The sequence below is a fragment of the Copidosoma floridanum genome, unplaced genomic scaffold (assembly GCF_036245765.1).
Source record: "Copidosoma floridanum isolate Cflo_tuat_1 unplaced genomic scaffold, Cflo_Japanese_pri ptg000019l, whole genome shotgun sequence".
Lineage (NCBI taxonomy): Eukaryota > Metazoa > Arthropoda > Insecta > Hymenoptera > Encyrtidae > Copidosoma > Copidosoma floridanum.
In genome coordinates, this window is record NW_028321896.1 from 4,434,689 (window position 1) to 4,456,824 (window position 22,136).

The window sequence follows — 22,136 nt, forward strand, 5'->3', positions numbered from 1 at the left end:
TACCGCTGATGCCGACAGGTTTTTCATCGTTTCGCCCGAACCAACTGCCCGCGCTCAGCTTGCAAGCTTGGGCATGCCAGGGGTAACCCCAAGTAGGTAACATCGGGATGGTAAACCACGCGATACACGAGATACAATCGCGAACATTTGACAATACAATAAATATGTTGCATTGGACGCGCGATGTTCGGGATCGAGAGGAATGATGTATAGCCATGTGTATGGGTAGCGTATAAAGGAATCATCGGTAGCGCGTTGGCCGCTCGGATTTTGTGTCCCTCGGACGACGGCGCGAGTTTACCTCTGCAGCACACACTCCCATGTCCCTCTGCCGTGCCAGAAAGTCACATCCTCTCTCCCTCTGCGTCCGTGTGTCCCAAATATTTGCGCGAGTTAAAAATATGATTCGCGCCTGCGAGTGTGGTGGCCCGTACTCACAAGTATATATACCAACCGACTCTCTCTATCTCCGACTGTCAGCTTAGGGAATACACATTGTGCGCAAGTGCATCATCTAGTCTGCAAGAATTTTATGTACGCGTTTAATTTTTTTCTTCTTCCTCTTCTTTGGTTTGTCATTTTTTTTGAAAATGTTTGCCGCTGCGGTTAATAAGGTCTGTATGGGTGGAGCAATAAGTGGGTCAATTTTCAGAGAAAAGGAGAAGGGGAAGAAAAAGAAAAAGAAAACGAGTCCGAAAGCTCGTGTGCGGTGTTGTCGAAACGAGAGTTCTATAAATGGAACTGTTGGAGCTTTTTCCTGCGTCCGCGCGCGGCTACCGGTCGGTTGACGCTCGCGTTTACGCGCGTAACATAACGGGATGGGGGGTGGCGCTCGTGATATGGAAGCAGCTTGAAAAAGTACAACTGCGAATTTCCCTCGAAACTCCCAACCCCTCTCTCTTTTTTACGCGTTCCGAAATGTGGATACCGACAATATAAGCACGTATATAGGCGCGAGAGAGGAGTCGCGATGATTTCACGCGTACGTGTATTTTTAAGCTTGAAAAATGACATCTAGTTCAATGCCGCCCCTAAATCATATAGGATAGTTTCTATTTTTTTTTCTTTTTTTTTTTTTTTTTTTTTTCCAATGAAAGCGACAAAGAATTCGTTGGACTCTTCAACCGAGTGAGGGCTCATTTGCACATTGTGTGCAGTATTATGTGCTTATCAGGCTTTCTGTTTTCTCTGGCTCTCCTGTACTCAAGCGCCAAAAACGAATGGCTCAATTAGCCGCGGTAAATTACGTTTTATTCTTGTTTTCGTGCACATTAGCACGCTCCACCGGGGTATACCTACTATTTTGCACAGCCTACTTTTCTCTTTCTCGAAATAAAGTATGCACGTTACCAAGAATATACCTACACCCCCCCCCTCGCCCCTCTTGCACTTTTATGTTAACAAAGTGACAAATTTAAAGTGGAAAATTAACTCTTTATCGAGTGTAATTGAGCCGAAGAATAAGCTCGGGAGGGAGAGAGTTGGGCTTGCGCAACGCGTGTGTACTTTGTTTGTCCGTGTCCGCATCTCAATGGAAAGAAATGTAATTTGGAACGCCCGGACGTTTGGAAGAGTTGTAAGCGAGTATATGTAACGGTAACGAGACCAAGGGGGAAAAGTATCGAGCTTATTGTTGGCATGCCAATAAGCAAACTTCAGGGCGCACACACGCACACGCGAAGCAGAAAGATTTTAATCGCAGCCGTCCGACCATCGCTCGTGTCCCTCCACTTAATTTAAAGCCGTTGTCCGCTAGTTGATTTTTCTTTTTTACTTTTCGTCCCGCGACTCGGTCGTTGGAAGCGCATTGCCGGCACAAGTGTCGCCACGTCACCGCGGAGCCCTGGGCTGCGAGCTCTCTCGCCAGAGAGACCGAAAATTGGGGCTCATCGCATGCCTCTCGCTCTCCTTTCTCCCGCCCCGCCGCTCTATACGCACGTATGAACCGAAGCTCAGACGATGTTGTGAAAAATAAACTTCTTGCGAATCGTTCTTCTAATTTTAGTCGCCCCTTGGTCTTTCTCCCGTTCGGTGCGCATCGACCGGCTTCTCGATTAAAATTTCAAAAACCTATAGTAATGAGCCCGTCACCCGCGCTCCCTCTCTATACATATAGGGGCACCTCTACTTATATCGTCTGGCCACATTGTCTAAATACAAAGGCGGCGTTTCGGTGACTTTTTGATAAATGATCCGCACCAAAGCTACCTGCGTTATAATATATACCCTCGCCAAAGGCCATTTTTTTTAATGGCCCGAACCCACTCTCTGCGTGTCTCTCCTTCTTCTTTTGGTCCAAGCTATTTATTTCACGCGACTGTTGCCAACCAAAAATATACATGTATGCACCAGCGTGGCGCTTCGCTGCACCCCAGGTATTACGTTTTACAGTACGTATATACATATAGTTGGGGTATTATAATAGGTGTTCATCGTAGGTGTGTATAGCCAGCGGTCGGGGTTTCTGGCTGCGGCGCGAGCGACAATAAGCTACTGCCAGGTAGGGATACATTGTCGGTATATGTATAACAGGGGGAGAAAGAGCACGGATAGCGGGTACAATTAGGTCGGCGCCCCCTTCTTCTTCGTCTGGTTCTCTCTGGTCGTCAAAGTATGTGCTATGTATATAATATACACCCTCGTGACGCGACACCGCGGCTCTCGTGTCCATCGTTTGCCATCCGATGCTGGTCGTTTTGTCGTCGCCTCTCCCTCCCCACCGGCTATTGTACCTCTCGCATCCCCTTGTAACTTGGCCAAATCGCTAATATATAAAACACAGCGTATCGGCTGGCGCTACGGTGTACAATCCTGCCCCTCTCCATTTCGCTGTTGCGTGTTAATTCTGTCAGCCGACGATCTGTTGATACGGCGGAGGAGCTCCGTTGCTAGCAGAGGAGGGGATCGTGACTTTGTGATAACGGATTTTGTGTTTTTTTATTTTTCATCGCGAGACGGTCGGGTAAGGGTTGTTGATGTGGTTTTTCAAGATTTGCAACAAATGAACCAAGTTGTAGGTACACGTGAAGAGTCTCTTATAAGAATAATAATAACAATAATAAGGATTACTTCTATTGGGGGAAAAATATCGATCTAAAAAAGGGCTGTCAGGTGTGACTGGTTGGGTTAAAAAATAAGAAATACCTATATTCCCCCCAAAAAAATGTTTTTACCTTGTTTTGGAAAGATTCGTTTTTAAATTCCATTTTTGTTTCAGTGTGACCGCAATTTTTCTGTAATCAATCGCCAAGTGCGAAACTAAAATAGTTATAACAGTTAAGCTTAACTTTACAAAAAAAAGCACATCTTTTTTTCGGTCAAATTTTTACAATGAACCTTCAAAACTCTCTGGAAAGTTACACTGCATCACTTGTTTGTCACCATTTTCCTCCTATACACACTTGGGTCATCAACAACACACAGTTACGTTTTGAACCGTGAAAAATCTGCTTTTCCGCGGATTTCTCCGTGTAGAAAATAAATATTTCGCATTTTTAGCACCCACGTTAAATTGTTTTGACTTTCGGCATTCAAGGAAGCACTCGGTACAACTCAAATTGTCCGTATCCACGTGCAGCTAAATCTATATTTTTCTCTCGAGCCATAATGCATCGATGCCAATATTTAATTCCTGCTTCTCTTGTACAGCTACACGAAGGACGTACGCGTCTCGATCATTTCGCACTGCGTACGTTCCTTTATTTCTGCAACTTGCTTCTTTTCGCAAATGAATTTGCCTTTGAAGACCCACTTCGAGCGCTCCACCAAATTCCTTATTCACAAAAGGATGATGCGTAAAGATACATATTGTTGGTTGTTGAACAAAAATTGTTGGCACTATTGGCACGATTTATATTACATCATTCGTGAAGCAGTTGAAAACATCATTCTATTACGTGAAAAAAAAAAAAAAAAAAAAAAAAAAAAAAAAAAAAAAAAAAAAAAAAAAGATTGTTGTTTTCGACAGTGATAAATATTGGTAAATGCAAAATTCCAGCCTACGAAATGGGCAATCCGAGTTAATTATCAAATAAATGGTCAAAAAAATCCCTAACGAAAAATCTCACATTCCCACGACAAATTTATCCCGGCAGGCGCTCGCTAAATCTACAAATTTCTCTTCCCCGGCCCTGCTATATGGCTCTACGAAATTTATCACCGCCCAGTCGTCGAGCTAACTCATCATATAGATGGACCCCACGTATGGCCCTCCCTACCGTGTACACCTATAGCCACAAAAATGCGATTGGTTGTTTAGTCGAAGCTTGTTTTCACACGAATATATATATATTGTATATGGATACACTCGACGCACGGCAGGGTAACGCTGATGCGCACGATACAACATATACACGCGAGTACACCCGGAAGTACGAAACGGAGAGCGAAGCATGAAATTCATAGTTGCACGCGGGTGCTTTGCGCGTTTCCGTAATAAGGAGGCGCTTGTACGCGTAATAGAGCGACTCGTCGCGATCCGCGTCGCCGAGATGCAACCGCTCTCCCTCTGCGCCTCTGCCAATTCTCTTTTCAAGGAAAATCCACTCAATGTTCGTACAGAGGGGGGACGTCAAATGTGTAGTTTTGTTTATTTATTTATTTTATTTTTTCCTTCAACATGCGCACACGTACTTACGTACAAGTAATATTTTTCTTTGCCTGGCGTATCTCTTTTGCATCCGAAGATGTCGCGATAATCGTGTAGAGAGAGAGAGAGAGAGAGAGAGAGAGAGAGAGAAATCTGATGAATTTTGAGTCACGCGAGATTTAAATAGTTTAGCCGCGAGGCTGGTGCAGGCGGTGGAGTAATGAATTTATTTAAGCCTCGAGAGATTTATTATGATTCTTGTTTGCTGTTTAAGCTAACTACGCTTTGATTATTTATCTCCTTTCTTCTCGTGTATACGTACAAGGGTAGGTCATACCTTGGCAAAAAAAAAAAAAAAAAAAAAAAAAAATCTGTATTAAACCATCATTTTTTTTTTCTTCTCATTTACAACTCGCAATATAGACAATGTCCGAAGATACATCAGGCAAACCGTGAGGTATATCAAAGCCGCGATCTCCGATAGGACGTAAAATTTATTATGCAATAGCTCGCGCGGCATTCTTCGAGTAAACAAGACGTATGAATCATCGCAATATCGCCAATAAGCGCGGGGGTATTTTTAGCACCCCGGCAGGCAGCGGTGGCCTAACGTCTTCTGTTTCGCGGGAGTGGGGACTTGACTTTTTCAAGTCAAATTTTTGGTCATTCGTAGAGGAAGGGTGGAGGGGTGACAATGTCATTATTATTATTAGTTCTTTTATTTTTATTCAAATTTTATATTAATCATGTTTATACTTTTTTTTTTTTTTTTCTAATTTCCTTGTTAATTACAAATAGCGCTAAGTTAGATATGCAGCTTGAATCTTATAAACTCTGTAAACGGGCTGACGTGCCCACTATTTCCGCCTCGTGAAAGGCAATGTACGTAGCTTTGGCTATTAAGGACTCTGACTCCTTAGCCTGAATAAACTACTCATACTCTTACTCTTATCTTGTTGGTACTGCAGGTTGTATAGCCCCTGTATACACCGTTGTGTGCCGAGCCAGTGAGTCAAGCCTCAAGGCTCACACGCCAGTCGCGCGGCGCTTCTCTCGACGTGTACGTCTATATATATATACATGTGTGTGTGCTTCGGGTCGCCGCTGGCCCGGTTTTATCTTCGGCCGCATCCGAAAATAATCTCCAAGACACGAGCACGAGAGCGCAAGAAAGAGAGAGAGCCGCTGCTTACTTACACTCTCTCTGCTCCGGGAGTAAGGAATGGTTTACCTTGCTATACAGCGTCCAGGGGACGCAGCTCCGTTTCTTCTTCGTTTTTCTCGTTTCTCCGGCTGATTCATGCTGGCTTCGTTCTATTTTTCGGGGCTCTCTCCTGCTTTTGTGGGTATTTTTACTTTGGGAGCAAAAAAAAAAAAAAAACCAAGCATTTTTTTTCCAAGCGCTATCGATGTCCGAAACTGCAGGATAACGCGCACGAGCCAAGGATCTCATGCATATTTTATCATTTTCCGGAAAATCCCTCCAAAATTATTGCGTGAGATTAAAAATACCAAAAGCCCCAGCTGAGAGAGATAGAGAGTTCACGTTAAACGATTTTTCCTTTCTAGTCTACCCTCGTTCTGGCAATTTCACCCCCATCGACTGGCGATCGATGTTTCGTTTCACGCGTGGGACTGTATCGAGTAAAAAAGATTTTCATAACACGTATTTTGGTTGCATTATTTGTCACCGCGTGAAACGAAATCTGATACATCTACATTTTTCGTCTTTCAAAACGTTACGAATACTTTCCAACTACGATTTTTCTTCGCGGTAATCATCTCGCGAGAATATTCGATTTCGGCGTCAATGCACTTTGCACGTTTAGGCATCGTGGAAGCAAGAGACTAATAAGCCTATATGTATACTACCCGAGATTATTTTGCGCGATTTCGATGTGGCTTTTGGAAAGACCACGCGGTGCAGGGAATGGCACGTGAGAGATGCCTTCGCAGCTTGGACCACAGGTGAAAATCGTCTTTGCGCTGCTGCTGTACTAAATGGTAATAATTTTTTGTTTCAATTCAAGAAAGACGCAGTTGAGCTGTCGTTTTTCTTTAATTGCACGTGTAAGGATAAAACGTGAACTTAACACCCACGTGTACGATGGACTATATGTATACATCGATTGGGCGGATGAATAACAAACACCTATACATTACGAAGTTTCGGTGAATTCGAGCGGAGCTCTAACTTTACGCTGGACCCTACGGAAATAGACGAAAGGGGAAACTTTCTTTTTTTTTTTTTTTTTTTTACTCGAGTTTCCGAAATCTATATATATGCGCCCGCGTGCTCTATAATTGTAAATTAGGTGCGTCCAAGTTTGTTTGGATCGCGGATTCGGGCAAGTGTTTTTGTACTTGGTCCATCTGTGCTGGGAAAAGTATTATATTTTGTTGCAAGTATACCTACTCGACGATTTTACTCTATTTATGAAATTTTTATTCCAGATCAAAGTGTCTTTTTCACTGGAATCTCGTATTTCACGTTTTTTCATTCCGCTCGGACGTTGGGCTCCGTCAAAACAGTTTTTAAGTAGAACCGTTCCGTTTATGGTCAGACGTCGGATATGCAGGGGATATGCGAATATGATCAGACGGAACGAATTTTTTGTTTTTGTTTTTTTCAGTACCCGTAACAATTTTGCAAATGAATTTCTTTTTTAATCGTCTAGCTCATGTTTTATCATTTCATCCCCATTCCCGAGTTTCTCACGTGTACATGTAGATTGACAGTTATCCTTTTCGAAATTTTAATTCTTGATCAATACTTCCACAGCTGTGACAAATCCTCTTTTGCCTCCTTGCCTCCGAACAAAATGTGTAAATCTACCGAGATCAAAGTTGGAAGATTCTCGCGAAAAATCTGGTGATTTAACGCCAGATTGAAGGCAAGTAAAGGTGTGTAACGTTACGCGTGCGATGCCAGGACCGGTGATGTCCTCACTTTGCCCCCAAAGCCCATGTTAAATCTTATGGCAAAAAATATTTCAAACGACCGTCATTGACGAATTTACCCCCATAGCCCATAAGACGCAATGTTCAAGTGACCCCAGCCCCCCCCCCCCCCCACCCTCATGCACCCAGCGTATACGTGCTTTCATCCTAAGAGAGAGTTGAGTTGAGTTAAGTTGAATTTATTTAATCGACAATGGACTCAAGGTCCTACAACGCCGAGGCATAGTATATATATTATAAAAAAAAAACAAAATGACTGAACTAATACAATGGCATCAGCCTAACAAAATTTGCATTAATAAATCATAAAAAAAAGAGAGAGAGAGAGAAAGCCGTGATTTAAATTTCCCTTGCTTTTCAGGGCCGCGGGTACACGTATGCAATGCAATGGTGTCGGCAAAGTGTCTGACATATACACCCCTGTGATAACGTGCACGTGGGAGTAGGTGGAATTACTGCGACGATCGGTAGGTCGATGATGCCCCTCGCCCCTACGGACCAAACAGAGCTGGAAACAGTCCAAGTCGAGGACGACCTTCGCTGTTCGGTCGATCGGATGGGCTTGGAAAAGCTGCCTTTTTATTTTTTGCCCGATGCAGCCCATGCACTCTCTTTCGAGCTAATTGGCCAAACGATCCCCCTCGGCGCGCGCATTAAACACATCGTAACACAATGTCCGATCGAGGAATTATTCGTCGGGTGGTGTGCCCAAGCGCCCTCGTGTTGGTAGATAAATCAATATCCCTCGCCGTTTGCGCATTAATCAGAGCCCGTATCTCAATTAGAGCCAATTATTCGGCTGTTAATCCAAACGTTAGGACAACTGGTGCACATGTGTAACGCGTATAGCGCGCGGCCGGGTAATTATGTGCTTTCGCGTATAGTTGAGTTTCGGGCATAAATTATCGTAATAATAATAATAATAATAATTATTATTATTATTATTTTCGGTGTACGACTACGCATGCAGTCTGTGTGAATGACACCTCGAAAGGTAGTCGTGCAGCGTATGGAAAAGACGATGAAAAAAACCCCGATCGAGCGAGGAGAGCGTGATCATCGACCCTCCCCCACCCCCTGAGCTAAAGTAGGTAAATATTATCCCGCGGAAGCATCGACCTGTGGGAATAACCCACGCGAATCGTGACGCTTACACGTCACACCGAGTGCGCGTGCTTAATGCACTTAAGGGGAAATACAAGGCTCTCTATATGCTATATGCCATATATATATATGCCATTACGCGTGTGTGCACGTGTAGTATAATGAACGAAAGCGTGTACTGTATACCTAATATCGTCTCTGTTTTTCATTGACAGCACGAACCGATCGAGCGGATAAATGTACTCGAAACGGCTACCGTGACTCAGTATTATTCTACCGGTCCAAAGTTCGGGATTCGAAGAATGTAAACGTGCACACGCGTATGTATATATGGGTTGTTCGTGCAGTGGTGGAGGCGTATATTTGCTCAGCCGAGCGCGAGCGGTTCAACTTATCGGATGCCCCCCTCTTCGATTTCAAGGTTCTATAGGATCCCCCCGATCGTATAGCTTGCAAGCTCTTCTCTCTCGCTCTAGCTTTTTTTTTTTTTTTTTTTTTTTTTGTTACTCCGATATCAATGGACGATGCGAGGTGAGGTATTTTACTAGAGAGCACGTGAACGCCACCATTGGTGAGAGCTTGATTTGTACTTACTCGCATACTGAGCGGTTTTATAAAGTCATCCGTATACAGTAAATACTGTTTCGTGCCCGTGGTATAACATACATACACGTTGCGTAGAGGCCGATAATCGGTGCAGTAACAGACGTGTTGCGGTCAGACACGGATTTAAGTAGTAAAAGTCGGGATACGTTGAAACAACGAGTTACGACCCACGACGAAACATTAATCACTCGCAAGGCGAATTTTTGGGCAAATACCCACCCGGTAAATTATTTTTCACGTCCAAATGGAAAATGCATGAATCTCGGCTCGGGTGTTACTCGGTGTGTATCGTAAATAACGCAACAACAGCGCAACGGAGAGGCCATCAGGACCCAGTAAAAAAGATAGTCAAAACAACGAACGGTAATATTAATAGTAATAATAATAATAATAATAATAATAATAATAATAATAATAATAATAATAATAGTAACAATAGTCCATGGTAATAACGAAAATATAACAACAATGTAGGCGTAGAATGCGGCTCGTGGCAGAGTAGAGCCGGGAAGATGGTGCTAAAAATTATCGTTGCGTATACCCAAAAACGATTCACGCGGCGGAGTGAGAGAGAGAGAAAGAGAGAGGGAGAAGTAGGGTAACGGTCGGGCGAAGGGGTAAAGTGAATTATGATTGCCAACCACGAGCTCTACGAGATTATAAAACTGATGGGTACATTCTCTTCTCGCTGGTGGGGTTGTACGTATCCGCTTGATTCTCATTAAAACCACGGGGCCAGCCAAAATGCCCAGGAAATTTCCATCCGATCGATTCGCCATTGGGTACTGCGATTCATAAAATAGTATGGGGGAAAACAGCAACACCCTACACAAGCCCTAGGAGCCGGCAAGTGCAGTCCTGACGTATATACAGTCAAGCTATCCACAAGTGTCCGATCGAGGCGTGGCCTCATCCACTGTCAGTAGAAACGGCAGGCATTACCCTCGTAAAACCAAACAACACATCCAAATTGTCGAGGGATCAAAAAAAAGTAGCTTCCTCGAGGGGGGTCGAAAAAGCTCGGACATGATCGAAGCGCCGACTATGGGGTCTCTCGGCCGCGATCCTGCGCGTCTCCACCCTCTTTGCCCCTTACGGAGGAGAAAGGGGGAGGCCTCCCACCAGGCCTGCTATTTTCATCTCTCGTTCGCCCGCTCTCTGTCCCGGGTTCGGCTTGTTCGCTTCTGCGCGTAAGCTCACCAGATATGAGGGAGGGAGGGTCGTAGCGCGTGCGATATATATATATACTTTGCCGAGTGCAACACCTGAGAGAGAGAGAGAGAGAGAGTGGGAGGAAGGGAGAAAGTTCCATCTAAAAGGGGAGATCGGCCCGGGAAGTGGCGAGGGCGCCGATTGGCCGAGCGAGTTTACCAATGATAGCTCGCTTGCGCCGCTGGGATCGCGTCGCACGTGCTTATATTGGGTGGCCCGGCTCGGCTGCCCGACAGAACGGCTCTCTAACGTAAGTGCGCAGCAACCACGTCGGTACTCTACCTATCTATCTATCTATCTATCTATCTATCTATCTCTATTGCTATCGTCTATCTATCTATCTCTACATATAATGCGCCTCTCTCTCTCTCTCGTGTACCTTTCTCTTATGATTTTTTCAATAGAGTTTCACCTCCTATCTGTCCCTGATAGTGCAAACCTTGGATAAACGCGCGTGCGCCTAACCAGAAAAGAGCTTGCGTAACGTCAAGTTTTCTTTCTTTTTTTTTTTTTTTTTTCTTCTTCTTAACAATAAGCACGGGTAAAAAAATTATTACTTTTAACTCTCTTTCTGCTATTACTCACGATACAGCTATTCGAACAATCTTCTCCTGGACTCCTCTCTCTCTCTCTTTCGCTTTGGCGCTCCTTCGTGTTACGTGGGCGAAAAATAATTGGCAGACATTACGCGAAATTCGAGAAGAGGTCTCTCTCTCTCTCTCTCTCTCTCTTTTTGTGGGGGAACGAGGAGCTTTGGCAACGAGTGGAACGAGAAGAATGAGCTCACGTTGCCTTTTTTTGGAAACGACGACCCGGAGTATACATATACACATACATATATATACATCTACACGAGTGTTGTAACATATACCCACGTGTGTGTGTGTGTGGGTGTATATATATTTAGACATTTATATATATATACGATACGTGTATATCGTTACCGGAAGTTGATTGTCAAAGTATTTGGGAGAAGTGCAAGCTTAAGTACCAAAAGTGAGAGTGAACGAATAACAAGGAGAACGAGGATAATCGGGGACAAAGATAAAAAAAACAAAATCAATTGTGTGTTTATATGCAATGAAAGAAATTTGGTGATTCGTAAAGGACAATAAAACATTTTAAAAAAAGAAAAAAAAAACAAAAAAACAAATTTGTGCCATTTTCGTGGATATGATAAGGGCGCAATGGACTCGTAAAGTGCGTTGACTGATGTAGTTCGAAGCAGAGGAAGAAGAAGAAGTGGATGCATCGACGATTGGAATTTCTCGGGGGAGCTCTCTCTTGTTGGTGAACCCTCTTGAACGTCCTTTTTCTCGGCCGGCCCGCTCGTGATAAATTTAATCTGGTGATATTTTTGGTCCGGATGGCCACTTACATACGTATGCTCTCGTTCTTATTTTACTCTGGACGGTATATTTTTTTTTTCCTCCAACCCCTCACCCCACACTCACGAGTGTTTTGATGTTTCGATGGACATTTTTGAAAAAAGTGCCATTACTCTCGATACGTTGCTTTTGATCAAGTTTTTTGTTTTTTGTCAATTGTCGAGAGTGACAATGTTCCATTGACGCGATGCAAAATATATTGATCCCGTTCATCGACCAAACTCAAGTGTTCCAAACAAAACGTTTCAATACCGATGAGTAACGACCAAAACTAATAAAATCGTGATGACCAGTTCTCATCAAAATAAAAAACTCATGCCCACCCCCGATGGAAATCAGGACGACCGAGCAGCTGGGGGTCGAAGTGACTACTCGCCCCACCCCCACGGTACTTACACAACGGGCAGTTTTCGCATTCCGGGCGTTATACGTTCAAACTTCCGAATGCCACGGGGTGGCAGAACCTAGTTTCGGCTTTGATGGAGTCGGAGAGGGGAGTGGGGGGGAGGGGGTGGTTGAAAATCGAAAAGAAGGAAAAACAGGGAGAAAAAGAGCAGCTCCGTAAAAACGTAGGGGGGGGGACGAGACGAGACGAGGAGAGAGAGAGAGAGAGAGAGGGTGGGAGGGGAGGAGGGTGAGGATCTAAGATTGATCCGATGCTCCAGCACAGAGGAAGGGAGGGGGTGGGAGTGCGCGCGTGAGTGGCAGCAGCGGTGGCGGCGCCATATTGGTGTCCGAGCGGCGCGTTACCTATATTTACCTATACGTGTATATATGTGCATCCACGTATGTATATACGGGCTGTTCTGTCTTGGTCCGCAGGGCCGCCGAGTTCGTGCCGCCAGAAGCAGTCCGTCCGCCGCCGAAGCCAGAGAAAAGGAGTGTGAAGCCGAATCCGGGCACGAATCGCGAACAAACAAAAGAAAAGTAACCACGACACAATAAGCACACGCCGACACACAGCATTTGGGTACGTGGGACAGAGCAAACGGGACGTAAGGAATCAGAAAGGAAGGAAGGAAGGAAGGAAGGAAGGAGGGAAGGATAGAAAGAAAAGGAAGAAGTGCGAGAAGCAAAGCACGAGTGATACTTTGCACTACCCACCCTCTACGCTTCTTCTTCTTTTTTTTCCTCCTCCTCCTCCTCCTCTTTTTTTTTTTTCTTCTTCTTCTTCCTTTGTATCCTTGCACCGCAACCGCTACTACTTGTTCGACTTTGATATTCTTCGTAAATAATCGACTTTTGTTGATCGGCCCGCAGGATTGGGACTACTCTGCGCGGGGCCTTGAAAATTACCGCTCGAGGGACACAAGGGGAGAAAAGAGAGAGAAAAAACGACGACGACGACAACGACGACGTAGTGGATTGATTTCGCGGTGATCGAGGAGAGGAGCAGCTAGAGAGACGAAATTATTGTTATCTTCGGGCGAGGAAAAGGAGGGAATAAACGAGGAAGGAAAGTTACAGGAGCGACCGTAGAAGTTAGCCAAGATGCCGGCTCCACCGAAGCAGGACGAGGATGCGGATCCAACCCCGTACCTGTACGTCTCGCTCGAGCAGAAGCGAATCGACCAGACGAAACCCTACGATGCGAAAAAGGCGTGCTGGGTGCCCGACGAGAAGGAAGGCTACCTCCTCGGTGAGATCAAGGCGACCAAGGGCGACGTCGTCTCCGTTGGCCTTCCCGGTGGCGAGGTACGTCTCTTTTTTTTCCCCTCACCCCCTCTGAAAAAAAAAAACCCATTTTTCTGCTCTTCGATACTCGTGACAATTCCCTTACATTTTTATTATTTCGTTTCAACTGCACTCACGCGTCGCCTTGTTTCATTATTTTTTTGCTTCAAGCCCATTAAAGAGGCCAACGAATATTATTATCACGTAACGTGACTTTCCAGATCTCGTCTGCGTTTTGTGCGCGTTAGACGATTCAATGTACCGCGATGTTGAAAAAAAAAAAAGTATCGGGTAGCCTCGCACGAAAGCTTGGAACGATCAGAGTCGGTGTTTTGAGCAGCAGCTCGGGCTCCATTAAAAATAGACTCTCCCCCTCTTTCGAGGAGAGTATCGAGTAGCGCGGTATCGACGAGCGGAAATTTTTTCCTCATTTTTTTTTTTTTTTTTTTTTTTTTTTTCTTCATCCCAACACCTCCTGTGCGTGTACAACGCGTGAGAGTCCCCTTGGCGCGACGACGTTTCCTGCGGAAAAGCATCCGCGCACAAGACGTTTCAATTCGTAATAGCAGATACAGAGAGAGAGGGAGGCATTCGACTCGTAATAGCACCCAAAAGATCTCGCCAAATGACACAACAGCCCGACACCGTCTACGTCACGTCGGTCGCCAACATTTGTCGCCCGGCCAATTTTCTCGGCTTCCCCACTCTCGCTACGCCCCATCCGCGTTTTCTACGGGCCATCAAAGAACTCAAACTTTCACTTTAAACCGCGCAACTGAGGTAAAGTAAAACAACGAGCCTCGCAAACACTTGACGACACAGCCGGGTGATTAAAAGCCCAAAGATCGGGAGATCAGGGGTGCGCCAAGTATGTAAAGCTCGACCCCAAAAGGGGAACAAAGGGGCTTACGTCACCTCGTCTTTCCGAAAATTCGCACTCGGCGATTACGCAATCGAGAGGGGGAAAAATGGCCCCAGAGAGTTGGTACCGCGAGGGAGAGGCAGTTGCGAGGGCGACCTAAAAGCTCGCGGTGGAACGCGAGGAAGGTCGGATCGGAAGAGCTCCTCGGAAATTCGAAAGGGGACGTCAGCGGAGGGGGAGGCGTCGGCGTTGTTTAACAAATTTCACGAGCAGCGGGAGAAAAGCAACGCCAGCCAAGCCGTATCGGGCGCTCGCGTTTTCTATTTCAAGAGCCACCGGAGAATAGCCAGAGAGAAACGCGAAAACGCAAAGGGGAAGCAAGAGAAAGAAAAAAAAAAAAAAAAAAAAAATGCGAGCAACAGCTGATTTGTCAACGCGTCGTCGATGACATGTACCAAACGCTTTGCCGTTACGTCGAGTAATGTGTTTGTTTTGAATTACGTGACTCGCCTCATTTTCACGATGGATGAATTAATGTCCTTTCGATCCGGTCGAGTGTCACACGCGTATAGATCGGCATTAAAGCGGGTGACGAGATAGAGAGTAAATATCGCACGAGAAAGCCTCCACTTGAACAACGAGTCTAAAAGTAATCACTGGGATCTAAAATTAGTATTGCCTGGCTCGCGCCCGAGGCCCTATTATGTCTCTCGGCTCCCGTTCTGCGGCGCGAAATCGCGGGATTAGCAACGCGGACGGAAGCGAATCACAATAAAATGGATGACCTTCTCGGCCGCGTCTTCCAGGGAATCCGTTCACGGACAACTTGTTGCCCTCATCGACGTTCGAGTACAACCGGGACAAGTACGCGCGTACCCCCTTTAGTTGGACGATTTTTTTTTTCAGAGAAATTATTTCTTTTTTTTTTTTTTTTTTTTTTTTTTTTCTTGACTTAACCATACGTTATGCAACCCAGTTGTAAATGAGCACTGGCACCGGTATTTTATCGAGTGAAAAACACCCACCCGGATGTATGGAAAAAAAAAAAAAAAATGTTGATCCGATGTTTCAGCGAAAAGAGCAAAAGAATAAAGTAAAGCTTGGCGAGCCGGGCGGCCGAAATTTTTTCTTCGAACCAAGCGAGTGCACGGCAGGGAGCTTTTCTCGTCGATTACGCAATCGAAAGCTCGAGGCGAGCAGGTCTCCCTCTCTCTCTCTCTCTGGTTCAGCAAACCCGATCTACCAGCTCGGCTCTCGCTCCGACGGTACCAGCGCGCTCTGGCTATTGTTAGCTGCTCGTGGCTATGCCTGTATACGCGCCCGAAGCTGGGCCTTACGTAGATGTGTGCATATACACGTACATACATCTGCAGCTGCGCACACACGCCCGCTCGGCTATAATAATAAAACTCCGAAATGCCGCATCTCGAAACGCGGGTCATGATAAATATAGATCGCACGTATGCGTGTGTGTGTGTGTATCACCTATTCGCGCGCACGTGTGTTTGCGTGCGGGCGAAAAGGTGTGCGTGCACGAAACGCGAGCGTCCAAATGAGCCCGAGCTTTTCTTACGCAAGGGATTCCAAAGTTACCACCGCCTTGCGCGGCGGCCGCCTTTTCGGAGCTTTTTCAATTCGATTTGTTACACTCTCCCGATGACGATGATTTTACAGCTTTAAAAAAAAAATTTTTTTTTTTTTTTGTGAACGAGCACTTATTTTGGATCTCGGTTCTTTCATCGCTTGTGCAATGGCACAACCACGGGAAAGGAAATGAGACAAAAAATAAACTACGACCTCGCGATTTCAAATCTCAAAGTCTCGATATGGCAGGGGAGAGTCTATTTTCGTATCGGTTACAAGCGGCCCGTGGAATTTGTTGAACCGAAGGAATGTATTTTGAAATTGGATCCGGCACGTTTTTGGATCGGCCGAGATACCGCCATCGGGTATTTGACGGAAAAGAAAAGCGTATATATTGTTTACGCTCTTGTTCGAGGATGAATGAACGCAAGCTGTGCTCGCGGGAATCGATGCGCGAAGATGAAAGTTTGATGGCCATGGCGTGAGCAAAAATAAATTTTTACACCAAACGGACGATCGAGCGTAAAATAGAGGGGGGAGCGAAAAAATGGGTAACATAAATTTTGCCAAATGAAAATAAGCTTCCGAGAAGACGTTTCTCGCATTTGCGCGCACGAGCCGCCGTCTATATTCGCATATAGGCTTTTATCCGCGTGAAACTACCGTTGGCAGAGACTCAAGGCGTCGTTGTCGTAGTTTACCGGGAAATGCGGTCTTTTTCCAAACACCTCGGAGCGCAAAAAAAAAAAAAAAAAAAAATCAGTTTCCATGGCCCGTCTGACCATAATACGCTTGTACTACTGAAAACAGGGTTTTTTCACCGTGGTCGGTTTCTTCTTGGTACAATTAAGTCACATAGGAGAGAAAAAGTTGTTAAAACGAAAATGTTGTTGAAGAGTCGATGGCCTGCTGCTCGCGTGTGCAATCGAGCTCGGCCGATTTACCGATCGACAGTCAAACTGAAATCACTCGACAGGTATATGTACAGACGCATAGATCAGAAATGCTGCCTATTATGACTATTGTGTTTTTTTTTCTCATCTTCGTGTTTGAAAAGTCATAAAAACCTTTAAGCACGAGTCACGTAACTCTCGGAATGCCGAGAAAAAGTATATATACGGTAAATAATTAACATTGGAAAAAAAAAAAAAATTAAAAAAAACGAAAAAAATCGAAAATGATTGACGTACGGCTCACCCATGCCCTTCAGAGAAAAGAGTTCAAGAAGGATCAGCTGCTCCAAGTGAACCCACCTAAATTCGAAAAGGCCGAAGACATGGCCGACCTAACTTTTCTCAACGAAGCTTGCGTCCTGCACAATTTGAAACAGCGCTACTACAACAAATTCATTTACGTAAGTGTCCAAGGTACATTGCCACGACTAATGCCGTTTGTTTTTTTTTTTCTCTCTTTTCCACTCGGAACATCTAGACCAGAGACTTCAAGAAGGACCTGCTGCAGCAGGTGAACCCGCCCAAGTATGAGAAGGCCGAGGACATGTCCAATTTGACGTACCTCAACGATGCGTCCGTACTGCACAATCTTAAGCAGCGTTACTACGCTAAGCTTATCTACGTAAGATCCATCTGTCCCCTTTCGGGGATCACGATGACTCCCCCACATACTGTTTGTGCAGCACAGACCGCTGATACGTTTTCTTTTTACCCTTTTATTTTGTAACGTGGGCGTCGCACAACGCACGTGGACTTGCAGCGACGTCTCTTTGACTGCAGACACGAGCGATATCTGATCGAAGTTGGGATCCTTTTCACGCTTCAAATAAGCAATTTATGTACAGGATTCTCGATCGATCGGAGATCGTTGGTTATTCTTTCCCCCCGCAGATGAACACATTTTAGTTTACAGCAGCGCATCACCGAGGCCCAGGAGCAACAGACCTGCCCGATCCTCGACACCATTCTTTTTTTTTTTTTTTTCACTCGTCATAATATACGCCATTTAACAATCATTTTTCTACGTTTCGAGTGTCAAAAATCTATGCTCATTTATTACGAGTTTGGTTGTGACTTTTGGCACTTTTCAAACGTAGCGAGATTATACGTGGAATAACTTATTTTTCAAGACGAATAAGCTTCCTACGTGAAATTACATTAACACGTACTTTGAGAGTTTGTTACTACAAAAGCTTACGAAAGATGTTATTATCAAATGAGTATTGTTTTTTATATACATGTATAAATTTTTTTTTTCTAATTAGTCAAATAAAAATACAGAATATCATCGAGCGTAAGCTTTTTGTATAATCGATCGACCAAAGAGATGAAAATGACGATGATCGACATCTCCTCTATGATTCCTAGTTTTAGTACCTAATTATTAGTAGTTAGTTGATATTTTATAATCTTCAACGTTACCTTGAAGATCCATTGTTGCGCTTGCGATTTGAGTTCTTTGAAATTCCATTGAATATCCACGTTTGAAAATGACGTTTTTTTGGGCATAACTAGTTCAAAAATAATTTGTTTTTTTTTTTCAATCCTGCATGTAATTGAGAACAATTGTCAACCTCTGCTTTACAGCTGATACTTTGGACCTTTATACACGTGGTTGGGAAAATACAACTTTTCTATACTGCATACTTTGATCCTGACAATGTAAAAGGCAAAAAAAAAAAACACTTAAAAATCGTGAAAATAGATTTCGTACCTAGTGTTGCATGCTATTACGACAAACACCACCCCCTTGTGCTTTCCATGGTTGATTTTGTGCCTTTTACAATGACAAAATGTAACATTCTACGACGCGAAAGTTGTGTACCCCTCAACCACTCGTGTTGTCCAAAATTAAAAAAAAAAAAAAAAAAAAAAAAAAAAAACAAACGTATCAGCTGTAGGAGTACAAAGAATCCAAGTCACCAAGCCGCGAACGTTTGGCATGATTTTAATCACACACCCGCCAAAATGGACAATGGCACCTTTTCGGGGGGGCAGTCGACGAAAATCGCAACAACCGATCGTTCGACTGCCACCCGGGAAACCACGTTTTATTTTTCCGCGTGTAAAAACATCCAAGTTAACAAACCACGATCCATAACAACGAAACTCGGTTCGGCTCCACAGACTTACTCGGGTCTTTTCTGCGTGGCCATCAATCCTTACAAGAGATTCCCGGTGTACACGCATCGTTGCGCCAAACTTTACCGAGGCAAAAGGCGTAGCGAAGTGCCACCCCACATCTTCGCCATTTCCGATGGCGCCTACGTCAACATGTTGACAAGTACGTAACCGCACCCCGCGCTCCCAAGCGCTGTTGGATGAAAAGAAAAGAAATAAAAAAGTTATTTTGTTTGTCGCGTAGACGCCGAGAACCAGTCCATGTTGATCACCGGGGAGTCTGGTGCCGGAAAGACTGAGAACACGAAGAAGGTAATCGCGTACTTTGCCACCGTCGGTGCCTCGACCAAAAAGGACCCTGGCTCCGAGAAGAAGGGATCCCTCGAGGACCAGGTCGTACAGACCAATCCGGTACTGGAAGCCTTCGGTAACGCCAAGACCGTCCGTAACGATAACTCCTCTCGTTTCGTAAGTATAAGCCCTTGTTGTACCGCCCAACTGGGCTCATTGTCCACGTTTATCGTGATCATTGGCAATTATTGACGCTTGCGTATCTTCAGGGTAAGTTCATCCGTATCCACTTCGGTCCCTCTGGAAAATTGGCCGGTGCCGATATCGAGACCTGTAAGTCGCTCAATTGTTCACCCATTTATGATATTTCTATCGGAACTTGCTGGAAATCGGCAATTGACACGCCTTGTTTTGCCCGTAATCGACAGATCTGCTGGAAAAGGCCCGTGTCATCTCCCAACAGTCGTTGGAGCGCTCTTACCACATCTTCTACCAGATGATGTCCGGCTCGGTTAAGGGTCTAAAGGGTAAGAGATCACTGTTCATTTGCTCGATACGCGCGAGCCTATTATTCACGCGTCATTGTCACCTTCATTCGTATCACAAAGTACGATTTAGTTTTTCGGGTCGCCCCCTTTTTCAACACAAAAATACATAAGCCGTTCTTGGAAATCTCATTTGATTTCACAGTAAAGTCTCTAAAATCAAGGTGCAAATATGTATTTTTGGACTGTAATGTTTGCCTACTAGCAATTTTGTTATTGTGATACTTTATGTGCCAAATCATAAAATTAAAGTTGAAAAGAAAAAAAAAAAAAAAAAAAAACAAGGTCAGCAGAGTGATATCGGCAGGTGTGTCGAGTTTGTCCAGCCGCAGAAGACAATTTAAAGAATTATAAGAACTTATCTAATTTTAGAAAAAAAAACAATTTTTTTTCGTATCCATTCAATGTTTCGCACTGATGTAAATGAGTTTTCTTTTTTTTGTTCTCTTATCTGAAAAAAAACAAACAAAAAAAAAAAAAAAAAATGAAACAAAAAACAAACGGTGCGCACAGAGATGTGTTTACTGTCGAACGACATCAATGACTACTACTTCGTCGCGCAAGGAAAGACGACGATTCCCGGCGTCGATGACGGCGAGGAGTGCGATTTGACTGACGTAAGGAGATACGCGCGACCTTAGCTCTTTCTTCGATTAATTAATTTTTTTAATGTATTATTAATATTTTTTTTTTGTTTGGAACTGAGAGAAGTTTTTGGTGTTAATTGTTGGTTCAACTTTCCTAAACAGTCGTGTGGAGTATTTTGACTTTGACACTTCTCTCGGTGCCAAGCTTAAAAAATTTTGATTTGAAGCTGTTTCGTATCGTCTTTTTTTTCGTTGAGTTGCAGTTTCTTTGTACTTATCAACATTTTAATCGTCCACTATAATATATTATATTACGCAGTTGGTACACGTGAATTTTCGTAACAATCGAACCATATATATGTAGGAAACCGCACGTGCCCTCGAACCCGTGAATGTCTTGTTTTGTTGCGTTTTTCTCCCCTGTGACTCACATACTGTCAAATGTTGAGTATGACAGATAAAAAAAATTACCATCAACAACAACCTTTTACAGAGCAAACGATTAAAAAAGCCTCTAGAACACGAGCACGTGGTAGAATGTAGTGTAGAGTTAGTATCGATGGTTATGTACCCATGACTGATGACTATACCGATGTGAGCATTGAATTTGCCAATGTGTTATTCCGAAAATAAGTCCTCACATCGGTATAAAAATCGAATTTCAGAGGTTGTGCATTACCTTGTGTGAATATTGTCCTAGACAGGCGATATCTTGTGCTGAATGGGCTTTTTCAAGTTTTGAGTATGTAAATGTGGACTTGTCGATACTCCGATGAACTCCACACCATCAATGCCTAGAAAAACTGGATTTCTGCTGACAGACTCGAACTGTATATTTTATGAGTGAATACCCCAGCTGTAGAAGACAATTACACAATTATTATAATAATAATTTTTTTTTTTTTTTTTTTTTTTTTTTTTTTTTTTTTTAATACAAAATATGAAAATCCTTGTGAACGGGAATAATTGGCAAGACTTTCGTCATCACGAAACAGTCAGATTACATATACACATATTTTTTCCACCGCATCTTCCTTAGATTAAGTAGTTGAATAATTCTCATCCTTGAATAAAGCCCGACTTCGGGAGTAAAACAAAGTGCCGAGTCGTATTGAAAAACAACTAGGAAGTGAATTGCAAATTATCCGTGGAAAAGTATAAATAATTTTAAAAAATTAATTGATAATGGATTTTATTTAAATACGACTCGGTAATTTGAGCCCCTGGTAAAGCCATGATACGACCTGGCCGCCAAAGGTACCGTTGGTTCGGCCAAGCATGTTATTTTTCGTTTTTTTCCAAAATAAAAAAAAAAAACACCTCCAGAAAAGTGTCTGCTGTCCAAAAACATCAATGACTACTACTTCGTCTCGCAAGGAAAGACCACGATACCCGGTCTCGACGACGGCGAGGAAATGCTTGTCACCGACGTAAGTGCACGTCCCGATCGGAATTACGACCGAAGGGAACGCTGCCTTATATTTTCTCTCTTGGTGTTTTTTTACACTTTCCTACGCGCACGACTTAACTCGAAACCACACTTCTCTGATGCTTATTAAAAACAATTTTTCGTTTCTCCTCCTCCCTCGGATTTTTGAATCCCTCGCTCAACCATCGAACGCATACTTTTTGGAGCGAGAAATTTAATTGAAAACGTGTT

The 22,136-nt window shown here is 43.9% G+C and overlaps 1 protein-coding gene across 16 annotated transcripts in view; it reads left to right on the forward strand.

Annotated features, from left to right (window-relative positions):
- The first annotated feature begins 596 nt into the window (after positions 1-596).
- Positions 597-22,136, forward strand: part of Mhc (myosin heavy chain) — a 50,921-nt gene continuing 29,381 nt past the window's right edge. For 8 of the 16 annotated variants that reach the window (XM_014356815.3, XM_014356821.3, XM_014356811.3 and 5 more), the window contains exons 1-9: positions 597-614; positions 12,682-12,829; positions 13,120-13,554; positions 17,411-17,554; positions 19,060-19,216; positions 19,298-19,521; positions 19,614-19,677; positions 19,773-19,871; positions 20,403-20,506. In XM_014356815.3, coding sequence (XP_014212301.2) covers positions 13,351-13,554; positions 17,411-17,554; positions 19,060-19,216; positions 19,298-19,521; positions 19,614-19,677; positions 19,773-19,871; positions 20,403-20,506 — 996 coding nt within the window. In that variant the 5' untranslated portion in view covers positions 597-614; positions 12,682-12,829; positions 13,120-13,350. Of the gene's footprint in view, positions 615-12,681; positions 12,830-13,119; positions 13,555-17,189; positions 17,334-17,410; positions 17,555-19,059; positions 19,217-19,297; positions 19,522-19,613; positions 19,678-19,772; positions 19,872-20,402; positions 20,507-21,802; positions 21,907-22,136 lie in introns of all 16 variants that reach the window. The other 8 variants (XM_014356823.3, XM_014356820.3, XM_014356808.3 and 5 more) reach the window with 3 other exon arrangements.